Source organism: Eretmochelys imbricata, chromosome 1 (assembly GCF_965152235.1).
Source record: "Eretmochelys imbricata isolate rEreImb1 chromosome 1, rEreImb1.hap1, whole genome shotgun sequence".
Classification (NCBI taxonomy): Eukaryota; Metazoa; Chordata; order Testudines; family Cheloniidae; genus Eretmochelys; species Eretmochelys imbricata.
Window position 1 is genome coordinate 42106165 of NC_135572.1, and position 13451 is coordinate 42119615.

A 13451-nucleotide genomic window follows, 5' to 3' on the forward strand; every position below is an offset into this window, starting at 1 on the left:
GTGATAACAGCGTCACTGTCTTTAAACAACAAAGTTTACAGTGCTGCATATATTTGTCCCTCTCACCAACAGAAATTGGTCCAATAAAGATATTGGCTCACCCACCTTCTCTATTTTACAGAAGTAATTTTGTCCTCCCTTTAAACCAAAGCACAAACCCATCCCAAATGGGAACATCCAGAACAGGAGACTAGAAAGTTGGAACTCTTCAATTTCCTTTCAGAGTAGCAGCCGTGTTAGTCTGTATTCGCAAAAAGAAAAGGAGGACTTGTGGCACCTTAGAGACTAACAAATTTATTTGAGCGTAAGCTTTCGTGAGCTTACGCTCAAATAAATTTGTTAGTCTCTAAGGTGCCACAAGTCCTCCTTTTCTTTTTTCAATTTCCTTAATGCACTAATCTGTTTTGGATTAGATTATGATGCACAAATTAGCCTCATTCTAGAAATAAAATATTGACTCTATTCCATTTGACAAATTTTCCACCCATTAATTTTTTTTTTTTTTTACTAAACTTTATATTTCAGCTATGTTTTCCTAAGGGATTTTTAAAGTATGATACCAGATGAAATGTGACCCTCTACTTCATAAATTCTACCTGATTTAACATTTTCTTCTTCTGAGCCACCTTCTACCCACTGACTTTCATTGTCCAACAATCGATTTTGTGACTCACTGAGTGGCCTGGCAGGAAAGGGCTGACTGGCTCCAGAGCTGAAAACAGAGTACACAGAAGTACTGTCCACAGTTAGATTTTGTAATAAGCATACAAGTCATAAGTTATTGAAAAATTTAATAAAATTCACTTAAAAGTAAAACAAAAACACCAAACAGCCCAGGCAATGTAACTGGAAATTAAGTATATTTTTGCTCGTTTGAAACCTAATTCACGTATAGACTTGCTTCAGTGAAAATAGCCTCTGTCTGGACTGGTTAAGGCCATTTACTATTCTCATGGGGAGAACGGAAAATTGGCCACTGAGGAATGCCTTGTTCAGAACTCCATGCTGCATTCATCTTGTGATTTCACCTACACGATTGCCATATAAATTACGAAAATAACGTTTAAGTTTAAGCAAGTTCCACAGGTTAGTTATGTTGCATAAAAGAAATATATTTAATTTATTTTACAAAAGTTGGCTTTTAATTTCTCCAAAGTCCATCTACACTAGAAAACAGAACTATTGCCAAAATGATTTAAGCCATGGATCTCCCTTAAGTGCTAGTGTAGGTTGGACAATAATACCAATTCAGAAACACTTAGTTCCATGTACAGGTACAAATCTTCACCAAGTCTGAATCCAGCTTTCTGAAGAATACTGAAGACAGTTTTGTCCTCTCAAAACTAGCACACTTTTCAATATCAGCAAATTCCTAAAAATCGTTGCCAACAACAGTTCAATTTCCTCAAACAGGTAGGGCTTGAGTGTCCCCTTGTTTATGCATTTATGGGATGATGTGAAATGATAAAAACACCACCAATTTGTTACTTTATACACATCAACATCTTTCTAATCCTTCTCTAAAATTATATTATATTAGTCTTTTCAAATCCCTTCTTATAGGCCTTCAAATTATATTATTTGCTAATCTTTGGAACTTTTCTAGTATGTTCTTCTTGAGAAGTAACCAAATCTGAAAGTGTTCAAGGTGAAGCTGTACCATTAGGGCCCTATCAAATTCATGGCCATGAAAAACAGGTCATGGACTGTGAAATCTGGTCTTTTGTGTACTTTTAACCTATACTATACAGATTTCACAGGGGAGACCAGCATTTCTCAAACTGTGGGTCCCGTCCCAAAAGGGAGTACTGGGGGAAAGGGGGGGGGGTTTGCAAAGTTATTGTAGGAGGGTTGTGGTATTGCCACTCTTACTTCTGAGTTGCCTTCAGAGCAGCAGCAGCTGGCCAGGCGTTCAGCTTTGAAGGCAGCGCCCCGTCAGCAACAGCGCAGAAATAAGGGTGACAATACCATACCATGCCATCCTTACTTCTGCACTGCTGCTGGTGACAGCACTGCCTTCAGAGCTGGGCACCAGGCCAGCTGCTGCTGCTCTCTGGCCGCCCGGCTCTGAAGGCAGCACCGCTGCCACCAGCAGCGCAGAAGGGTGGCAATACTGTGACTCGCCTAAAATAACTGGCAACTCCCTTTCTCCCCACAACCCTCTTTTGGGTCAGGACGTCTACAATCACAACACCGTGAAATTTCAGATTTAAATATCTGAAATCATGAAATTTACAATTTTAAAAATCATATGACCATGTAATTGACCATAATGGACTGTGAATTTGGTAGGGCCCTATCATCAATCTATCCATTTATATTTTTGGTATTGGTGTCTATCCCCTTAACACTGTCATGTAAATAACTTATTCCTTTCTTTTTTGATCACTGCTTTGCACTGAGGAGACCTCTTCATTGTGCTGTCAATTTTTCCTCAACCCACCCCATCCACCTATGAAGGACTGCAAACTAATTCAGGACCTACCGGTGGGTGCAACTAGTTTAAAGTGGCCTTTCAAACTTACACTTAGTTTATCTGCCAGATGAAAGATGAAATGAGACATAAATACAAGCAAGGAAATACAAAATAAATATCTGAAAGTAAATACCTTTTGGCGGGTTCATTTTGGCTTGATACAGTAAGTTGCTCTGGATCCATAATCACCAGGCGAGTTGGAAAATTACAACCATCACCCAAGCTACAACGATGAAGGAAACATTAAGTAAACCAATATTAGAGGTGTATTAAAATGAGCTAGGTAAATCCAACTGAATAGGTACTTGCATGAAAATCAAATGTCACATGTCAGAACTAGTTAGCTTAAGTGCGACGCTGCACTCCAAAGCCCAGTGAAAACAGGAACTGCACATAGGTCTGCTGCATGCCAGTGCAAAGTTCTACCGTTACACTATGTGGCCAGACCACTTAATACTGCAGCCAGTTTCTGTGTTTTTGGGCAGGCCAATGAAATAACTTTTGCCCTTCTCTGCCTAAAGAGATGGCTGTCTGTCATGACTGAGTCGCAGCACCAGACTACAGATTTTCGTAAGAACTACTGAGAGGATTCTTTGGGACGTGTCCCAAAAGTAACTGATTTCTTTTGTATAAAAGTGTGTGTGACAGCATGAGAGAGAGATTCACACATCCCATTGTACAAATGTATGCAGATTATATGGCATTTAAACTGGCAAGAGCTGTAGTGTAGGCAAGGTTCCAGTGGCCAGACCTATTTTTACCACACCCTCGATAAACCTGCTTTTGAAGCCAGTCTAAATTAAAATGATAGAAGAAAAAAAAAAAACTGATCTGGCTGCCAGAGGCTCATCTACGCTATAGATCCCAGCGGTTTTAAACACCCATTTAAATACAGGTTCAGCTGAAATGGTATTAAAACTGGTAGGAAATTATTTGTTAATTTCTCTACCACAGACAGAGCCTTGTATTGCTTAGTCTCGGAACATTTTCTCCTAATACTTTTAATCTAATTATGTGTGGTCCACACTGAAGGCAAAATTGTCTCAGCCATAGCTATTTTTAAAATTGTTTCTAAAAAATGTCATCTTACATCAGTGTTCTTTGTAGCATAGATGAAGCCTGAGAGTTCACTGGTCTGGTCCTTTGTGTTACTGGGGTCCTGCTGTATGTAAGGCACCAGCCCACTGTCATTTGAAACTGTTACCATCTTTCTAAACACTGTTCAAGAAGTGTTTTCAACATCTCAGTTTGGCAGGGCCCTAAGTTCCCTTGTGCTCAGGGTTTAACTCTTCAGATTATGGTCCTCAGTGAAGTTTGTTCAGCTGCTTACTGTACACTTTCATCCACTAACCCCTAAATTCCAGGAGTTATGCATAGTTTGTTTGTTTTTTAAAGTAGTGGAATCCATGGGTCCCATAAGGGTTGATACCTTGTAAAAACAGGCAGCAACCAATACTTCTTTTCATCTCCAAAAACCTCTTTCAGATTTTTGCTACATCCGAGAGAGAAGCCATTTTTGTCAGGGCCATTTCGAAATGTGGGTGCCCGGAATGCTTCTATTTAAAAAAGGAAATTAACAATTTTAAACAAAGCAATGTTCTTCAAAAGCATGGAACTGAACCAACAATTTCTCTTCATTACTATGATTACTGTAGGCAACAGGAAAATACATGACATTCAGACAGTGAGTTTAGTGAAACTAATATCAACAATGCCTTAAAATGCATTACAGAAAAACACTGATGTCAAGTTTTAGCAATTAAAAATATGGCAAAGATCTAACAAGGTAACTGACATAACAGCAATGAAGGGTAAAATTTTAAATTTGATATGGGACATGCTTTCATAACATGTCTATTTTATTGTATTTTATTTACATTTGACAGTAAAAAGAATACTAATACAAAATCTGAGACCCTGACAATAATTAGTCTTATAATAACTACCCTGCAGCATTAAAACTAATCTACAAATAAATTAACACTAGGCAGTTAGTACCAATCTTAGAGCACCAGTGTTGCATACTCCCAGCAAGATGCTGTTTGATAAGGGAGTTGCTGCATTCTGTACCAGCTTCAATCTCCAAATAGTTTTAAAGTATAGCCCCATGTACAGCGCATTGCAATAGTCTAATCTTGATGTGAGAAGGCCTGTTTAACAGAAGCAAAGTCAACAATCAGAAGGAAAGGCTGCAACTAGAGCTGAGTGAATAATCTGATTGATAAAAAAAAATCTGAAAAAATCACTGAAAAAAAATCAATAGGACTTGGGCTCCAAAAATCACATAAGCACTTTTGAAGATTTCAGAGTAACAGCCGTGTTAGTCTGTATTCGCAAAAAGAAAAGGAGTACTTGTGGCACCTTAGAGACTAACCAATTTATTTGAGCATGAGCTTTCGTGAGCTACAGCTCACTTCATCTGATGAAGTGAGCTGTAGCTCACGAAAGCTCATGCTCAAATAAATTGGTTAGTCTCTAAGGTGCCACAAGTACTCCTTTACTTTTGAAGATGTTATCCAAGTGCTTTAACTTGAACACATGGTAGAAAAAAAACACTCATTGTACTGACCAGCAAGACTTAGTTTACAGCAGGCAAGGGAAGCATCATTATGTTTGTCAGGAAATATTTGTCAGTATTTCCATTTTTCCATATTACTTTGAGTGTTTTACAAAAACAGTTTTCTAGTAGCAAGGTCCCTTCTTTTATTCCCTATCTACCTCATAAGATTTCTGGGGCATGGATTGTGTCTTTCTATATCTACGTACACCACCTAGCACAATGGGGCCATGATCTCAGTTGGAGCCCTGGGGTGCTACTGTAATACAAATGATTTGTACTGTGCTAATCTATGGGTTCCAATCAGGGATTAGGGACCTATTATGCTAGTTTATGACATCCATCGTGCACCCACACCTTTGGTTCCAGACAGATAACTCTTTACACTCAATTATCTCACAACAGAACCTTTCAATTAAATTACTTCCACTGAAAATGTTCCACCCTCTGCAGGATTTTAGAATTTCCCTTAAACATTATGCCACTTCCTGCAGAACTCATGCTCACATCAGTATCAGTTTTCTGGCCAAAAGGCAACTACATATTCCAATTAACTGACCTATTGTTGATCTGTTTTTGCTGACTAGCCAGCAGTGGTAGCTGAAAAGTGACAGTATGCTGATGAAGAACATGGCAGCCACAAAGAAAAGGAAAAGTACATGGAATTTTGCATGTGAGTCTGGCAGATCATTCTGGGGGGAGAAAAAAATGAAGATTAATATTAACCCTTTTAAGCAAATAATCCAGCATCCTCACTAAACATTCTACTTTACAGTTATTCCCCCCCGGAAGCTTTTTCCCCTTAACTTTGCATAATATGCAGCATCACTATTAAGCCTCTCTTCCATATTATCTGAAGCTGGTTCAGAGCAGTGGATCACAGTGATTAGCCTGATGGTAACCCCATTCTGTCTGAATTTTACCTACTGTTCCTTGTAAACACCAACATAACTGGAAGTGAGCAGTATTTGCTTTGTACATTTGATAGCACTTTTGGTATAATCTCTTTCATGTTAGGGTGGTTCTTCCAGACAGCAACAGGGGAGGGAAAATTGTTTTTAGAAACAGGAAAATTTGGACTGTGAAACCATAAGAATCCCAGAGAGGGACTCGGAGAAGGAAGGTGCTTAAATTACTTTTAATTTAAAAACTGACTAGATTTTAAGTTGACAGTGTCCCTGTTAATATGCCCCAAAACTGGCGGAAAAAGTAGAGAGGAACTGGACTAGTTACACAATGTCTAGTCTAAAATATTTTTAAATGTTGGAAACATTAGGGGCTAAATCCACAAAGGGATTTAGGTGCCTAAGTCCAAAGTTTAGATCCTCAAACCCTTTGCTCAGCCGCCGCTTAACCCTGAAAGTGCTTAAATTCCCTAGGTGCCTAAATTTCTGCCAGTGGGCATGTGCAAAGTTGTGCAAGTCCTGAGTTGCTCAATGCCTAAGCCCCAGCGGGATCTTCAAACTGGGCATTCCAATACCTAGGTTACCTATAGCACCCACATCCTGGGTGTTCTCAAAGGTCACCTAAGAGCACACTTACTGGATTGGGCCCTGCACAAAACAGAGGAGGAGGACTTGCTAATGCCCGTGGCTCCCCCCAGTAAGCCAGTGGTCAGGGCATTCACCTGGGAGGTGGGAGACCTGGGCTCTAGTTCAAAAGGAATGATTTTGGGGAAGTTCTATGGCCTGTGTTATACAAGTGGTCAGACTAGATGATCACAAAGGTCTTTTCTGACCTTGGAATCTATGAGGTTCATAGTCAAGAATGTCAAAGTGAGAGAGCTGCCTAAGCCCCACCCCTTTCCTCCAATTCCTACTGGCTAACTTAGGTAGCAGAGCTAAGTACCCTTGGTTGATCTAGGCCTAGTTGCTTGAGTTAGACCATCTTAAAACACAGCCAGCACTTACACAGCAAATCACAACAGGCCTGCGCCCATAGCAAAATTATAAAGATCACGCTTTTATGTAGATCAGCTTTTCTTGAACTACAATTTCAGTACGTCAGGTACAAAACATGATTTTAAAAAACAAACACAAATATTAGGCATTCTCTTTCTTCCCTATCTATTTTTAGGCTTTGCTGTATACTTTTGCAATAGGCCAATGGGTTTTTGAAACAATAAATGGTTTAATTACATAAGCTCAAAAACTCAATACTTTTAAGAAGTTGACCTTTAACAGCATTTGGAAATTAGAATATCTATTTTTATCCAAAGGTGTGGTTGGTATTATTGCCATTTAATTTTCCATTAGCCCATCCAGCACATACTTATCTGATGTTGATTTCTTTTCTAGGTTATCTGCCATACAGTTCAATTAAATCAAACACACAAACACTCTATACCACCTGTCTTACACGGAGAAAGGATTACATGTTTTTTTCCATTAGGTAACAATGTAAACAGCTATCACAAATGAATGGATTAGAAAAAACACAGTAGGAACAATTTCTATATTAATCACATCAACACAGGATTTTACCTTTGGACAATTCTCTGCAGATTTCCTGCGGCAAAGCTTTGCGCAAACAAAGACAATTTATTATATACCAGTATTATTTCAAGACAAATGTTAGAAAACAGCACACGCTTTGTTTGAAAAAGCAATGGTTAGTGTGCACATGTGTTCTAAAACATGCAGAGTTCTAATGCCCATTAGAAGTCTTATCTTTCATTCACAAAGAAAATTGGAGCAAAATGCGCAGGAACAGATTGCCAACTCTTTTCTGAAAGCCTAAAGTGCTCTGTTGGTGTGTGTAACTGGCAACATTTATACCATGTATAGGGTGCTTTCAACATGTTTTTTCAGCTTTCCCAATACAGTTGCATCAGGTGCTCTCTCAATCAGTAGTTTTCATCTAGCAGTCTTTTAATTTTGTAGCTGAGGTTTAAAAAACACTGAATATGAACAGAATATTCAGGAGTCAGGAAAATAACTCAAGCTCAGCATACCTCAGAGGTGCAAAACAAATGCTGTACAGTTTAGTGACTACACATCTATCTGCATTTCCAATATACTCATTACCACAGAGTGGAGTTGTCAATCAGGGGGTTGTAAATATGAAGACGGAAAAATTTTCCACTCAAAGATGATGTTTGTTTTTCATTTGTGCTGGGGAAGTAAAGCATTTAAGAGTAGGCTCTAAGTGAGGCAGAATAAAATGGTTTCTCTCTCTCGTTTTCTCTAGTCATAGCTAAAAAAATAAAAACTGCCCATACAAATGCACGTGTGATAATGTTCCCTCTCCCACAGTGTCCTTTTGCGTGAAGGCAAAAGGGTCTTACATGTTGATCTGGGATGCCTCCCACCAGTTAACGGAAAAACTCTAGGCTTCCCCTTCTGCAACAATAAAACCCTGTCTAAACTCGGATTTCAAGTGTGATGTTAGCACACGTTAGCTATCATTTTAAAAGTCTAGCATGGGCAAGACACACTGCTTTAAACATATGTAAAGCTGATCAAACAAAAGCCTAAGCTTTAACTTGAACAGTTTAGCACGTTAAAGGCAGCGTCCCTTGTCTAACAAGACTTTTAAAATGTGTTAGTTAACATCACATCTTACATCCAAGTCTAGACAAGGCCTAAGATACCAAGGTACCACTGCTCTCTCCACCAACACATCAAGGCTAGGCTCCTTGACCTCCCAACATCTTTACGTATGGCCATTTTAGTTATCGATAATTTCCATTTCTTAGGGCTCCCATTCTCTCCTTTCTTCAAGAGAACCAGCCATGTTTTGACCTCTTGACACCAGGGTCAGTGGAGGAGATACTCTAATTGCTTCTCTCTGTTGAGCTCCACACTGGGGTAGCCAAGCCTCTTTCCAACCCAAGATAGGTTGCCCTCTTTCTGGGGGACACAGAAGATTAAGAAATACAGATCCACAGAGTAAACAAGAAAGTTACAGAGGTGCTTTTTATTCCAGGAAGGCAGGATAGCCAAGGGTCTGTCATCAGAGTTTGCAGGCTAAGTAATAAGAGACAAATTCTCAAAAAACTGTAGAAGTATGAGAACTTCAAGGTAAGTCAGTTTTTTCCACTGTAAAAACACATTTTCAAGGACTGATAGCAATTATAATACAACTTTCATGAAAGACGGCACATATCCTCAGTGTGACAACTCTTTTTTTTTTTTTTAATAAAACAATTTTTAAAAATCCACCTGGCTATTTTGGAATTATATTTCTGTAAAACAAAAGTAATTCTTGGAAAACAGTATTTTCTCAAAGCAAAATATTTAGTTTTCGAAATGAAATTTGATCAGGACATGGTCAATACTGTGGTTAAATTGCTGCTGCTGTTCTGAACTTTAGGAAGTCTTTACCTAACAGGGGTAGAACTCATTCTGGTAAAGATATTTTTTGATGGTTCGCGCAACAAAATAGCCAAGTGGATTAAAAAAAAAAAAGTTGTTTCCAACTCCTCCTCTCCTGTGACTTCTATTCACCTTCCCCATGGAAGATTTTCTGATCTCATTGTTCTCTTCATACTGCCCTCACTCCACACAGGCCCTCTCATGTATAGGGATTTTCTAAGCATCTAATAGCCTGAGGACTCAACTAAAATGAAGGGCCCTACTGGCTAGTAGCAATGCCCATGTGAGACTCTAAGCTTCCCCCCGCCAGTCTTCCTTTCCCTGCCTGCAGCTGTTGCAAAAGGAGATTTGGGATTTCTACTAAGATGTTGTCCTTAGACCTGCTCGAGGACTCCATTTTTGTAGTGTCCACATAATGGTATGCTTGGTAAGTATGAAGTTCCCATTCCCCACTGGCTGCTGGGAGAAAGAAATAGCTCAGTTCCCCAACTCTGGTCCCAGAGCCTACTGGCTGATGTGAGGGTGGTGCTGTCGCCCTTATCCTATCTATGTACCTATATATGGTCTCATCACTTTAAAATCTAAGAACCCCTGTACCAGGCTCTGTTTTTGAATCCATCTTCTGCCTTTGCGCAGAGCTTTCCCAAGATGCAGCAGAGTAAATTTCATCTGAAACTTGTCCATGTTGGGTCAGTGCTGTCTCAAAGGTCCCCAACAGGAACAGTGAAAACTAACAAGCCTGATCAATTTTCACTTTGCTTTGTGAGAGATATGAGCAGCAGCAGAAGCACTGAAGAGGACAGTCTGCAGACAGCACCACATCAGTTATACCTGGTTCATATCTGGAAGGTTTTTTTTGTTTTGTTTTTTTTACAACTACTGAGACTAGAATATTTTACAGAAAACAAATCACACATAGCAATCAAGTCTTAGATTCTGCAGAAGTTGATGGCATTCATCTAGAAAAGCTTCCTACTCACCACAGGCAAGTGAATTTTGCAAGCCATGCTGATGAAGGTGCCACCATCGCTCTACAGAAGTCTTATTAAAATGGTCTACCATTTTAGTCTCATTATAATTTATTTTAGGTATATTAAATTCAGGAGTGTATAAGTGGCTTGAATATAGGTATAAAGTATAGTTTTACTCTGAAAAGTGATTGTAAGAAAAGCATTGAAAGAATTCAGGATTTTGTGTCTCAATGATTTCGATAACAAGTGTGTGCAAGTTTACAATTAAAAGATGTTTTTCCTACTGCAAGTCCAGCACTTCATTTTGAAATTTGTCAAGATGGGTTCTTTCCACTCTTGAATATCAAAGTTCTGCATGCCAAATTAGACCCATTCTCATAATCAAAAAAGTTCTGTTGTTGATGTACTGAATCCTGCTCAATCTTTCCAAGTATGTTGGCTGTGCAGTGCTACCAGACATAAGAAGCATTAAAACATACCTGTTTTAATCACTAAAGCAAACAGATATAATTGAATAATTGGCTAACCTAGTGAGGAGGGCTTTAAAATAGGTTCACCGGGGAAAGGAGACCAAAGCCCTGCGGTAAGTGGGGAAGCGGGATACCGGGAGGAAGCACAAGCAGGAGCCTGTGAGAGGGGAGGGCTCCTGCCTCATACTGAGAACAAGGGGCGATCAGCGGGTTATCTCAAGTGCCTATATACAAATGCACAAAGCCTGGGAAACAAGCAGGGAGAACTGGAGGTCCTGGCAAAGTCAGGGAATTATGATGTGATTGGAATAACAGAGACTTGGTGGGATAACTCACATGACTGGAGTACTGTCATGGATGGGTATAAACTGTTCAGGAAGGACAGGGAGGCCAGAAAAGGTGGGGGAGTTGCACTGTATGTAAGGGAGCAGTATGACTGCTCAGAGCTCAAGTATGAAACTGCAGAAAAACCTGAGAGTCTCTGGATTAAGTTTAGAAGCCTGAGCAACGAGGGTGATGTCGTGGTGGGATAGACCACCGGACCAGGGGGATGAGGTGGACGAGGCTTTCTTCCGGCAAGTCGCAGAAGCTACTAGATCGCACGCCCTGGTTCTCATGGGCGACTTCAATCATCCTGATATCTGCTGGGAGAGCAATACAGCGGTGCACAGACAATTCAGCAAGTTTTTGGAAACTGTAGGGGACAATTTCCTGGTGCAAGTGCTGGAGGAACCAACTAGGGGCGGAGCTCTTCTTGACCTGCTGCTCACAAACCGGGAAGAATTGGTAGGGGAAGCAAAAGTGGATGGGAACCTGGGAGGCAGTGACCATGAGATGGTCGAGTTCAGGATCCTGACACAAGGAAGAAAGGAGAGCAGCAGAATACGGACCCTGGACTTCAGAAAAGCAGACTTTGACTCCATCAGGGAACTGATGGGCAAGATCCCCTGGGAGAATAACATGAGGGGGAAAGGCGTCCAGGAGAGCTGGCTGTATTTTAAAGAATCCTTATTGAGGTTACAGGTACAAACCATCCTGATGTGTAGAAAGAATAGTAAATATGGCAGGCGACCAGCTTGGCTTAACAGCGAAATCCTTGCTGATCTTAAACACAAAAAAGAGGCTTACAAGAAGTGGAAGATTGGACAAATGACCAGGGATGAGTATATAAATATTGCTTGGGCATGTAGGAATGGAATCAGGAAGGCTAAATCACACCTGGAGTTGCAGCTAGCGAGGGTAAGAGTAACAAGAAGGGTTTCTTCAGGTATGTTGGCAATAAGAAGAAAGCCAAGGAAAGTGTGGGCCCCTCACTAAATGAGGAGGCAACCTAGTGACAGAGGATGTGGAAAAAGCTAACGTACTCAGTGCTTTTTTTGCCTCTGTCTTCACGAACAAGGTCAGCTCCCAGACTACTGCACTGGGCAGCACAGCATGGGGAGGAGGTGGCCAGCCCTCTGTGGAGAAAGAAGTGGTTCGGGACTATTTAGAAAAACTGGATGTGCACAAGTCCATGGGGCCGGATGCATTGCATGTGAGAGTGCTAAAGGAATTGGCGGCTGTGATTGCAGAGCCATTGGCCATTATCTTTGAAAACTCATGGCGATCGGGGGAAGTCCCTGGAAGGAGTGGTAGATACGCTGGAAGGCAGGGATAGGATACAGAGGGACCTAGACAAATTGGAGGATTGGGCCAAAAGAAATCTGATGAGGTTCAATAAGGATAAGTGCAGGGTCCTGCACTTAGGACAGAAGAACCCAATGCACAGCTACAGACTAGGGACCGAATGGCTAGGCAGCAGTTCTGTGGAAAAGAACCTAGGGGTGACAGTGGACGAGAAGCTGGATATGAGTCAGCAGTGTGCCCTTGTTGCCAAGAAGGCCAATGGCATTTTGGGATGTATAAGTAGGGGCATAGCGAGCAGATCGAGGGACGTGATCGTCCCCCTCTATTCGACATTGGTGAGGCCTCATCTGGAGTACTGTGTCCAGTTTTGGGCCCCACGCTACAAGAAGGATGTGGAGAAATTGGAGAGAGTCCAGTGAAGGGCAACAAAAATGATTAGGGGCCTGGAACACATGAGTTATGAGGAGAGGCTGAGGGAACTGGGATTGTTTCGTCTGCAGAAGAGAAGAATGAGGGGGGATTTGATAGCTGCTTTTAACTACCTGAAAGGTGGATCCAAAGACTATGGATCTAGACTATTCTCAGTGATAGCAGATGACAGGACAAGGAGTAATGGTCTCAAGTTGCAGTGGAGGAGGTTTAGGTTGGATATTAGGAAAAACTTTTTCACTAGGAGGGTGGTGAAACACCAGAATGCATTACCTAGGGAGGTGGTGGAATCCCCTTCCTTAGAAGTTTTTAAGGTCAGGCTTGACAAAGCCCTGGCTGGGATGATTTAGCTGGAATTGATCCTGCTCTGGGCAGGGGGTTGGACTAGATGGCCTCCAGAGGTCCCTTCCAACACTGTTATTCTATGATTCTATGAATATACAAATGAAGCAGTACTGCTGAGTAAGACAAGACCACTTTTTTTTTGTTTTTTTTTAAAACAGTCAATCATCAGAAATGACGCATTCTTGCATGGAATAGTGACGACTAACGATTACACAAGAAACTCTTAAGTTCCCTCTCTTCATTCAGAGAAGTCCACTCAAC

General features: G+C 40.8%; 1 protein-coding gene across 2 annotated transcripts in view; it reads right to left on the reverse strand.

Moving 5' to 3' along the window:
- Nucleotides 1-13451, reverse strand: part of ZDHHC20 (zDHHC palmitoyltransferase 20) — a 76030-nt gene that overhangs the window by 7659 nt on the left and 54920 nt on the right. For both annotated transcript variants that reach the window (XM_077809335.1, XM_077809342.1), the window contains exons 8-11: nucleotides 5593-5725; nucleotides 3906-4032; nucleotides 2610-2699; nucleotides 597-712 (exon numbers count right to left, since the gene is read on the reverse strand). In XM_077809335.1, coding sequence (XP_077665461.1) covers nucleotides 597-712; nucleotides 2610-2699; nucleotides 3906-4032; nucleotides 5593-5725 — 466 coding nt within the window. The remainder of the gene's footprint in view (nucleotides 1-596; nucleotides 713-2609; nucleotides 2700-3905; nucleotides 4033-5592; nucleotides 5726-13451) is intronic.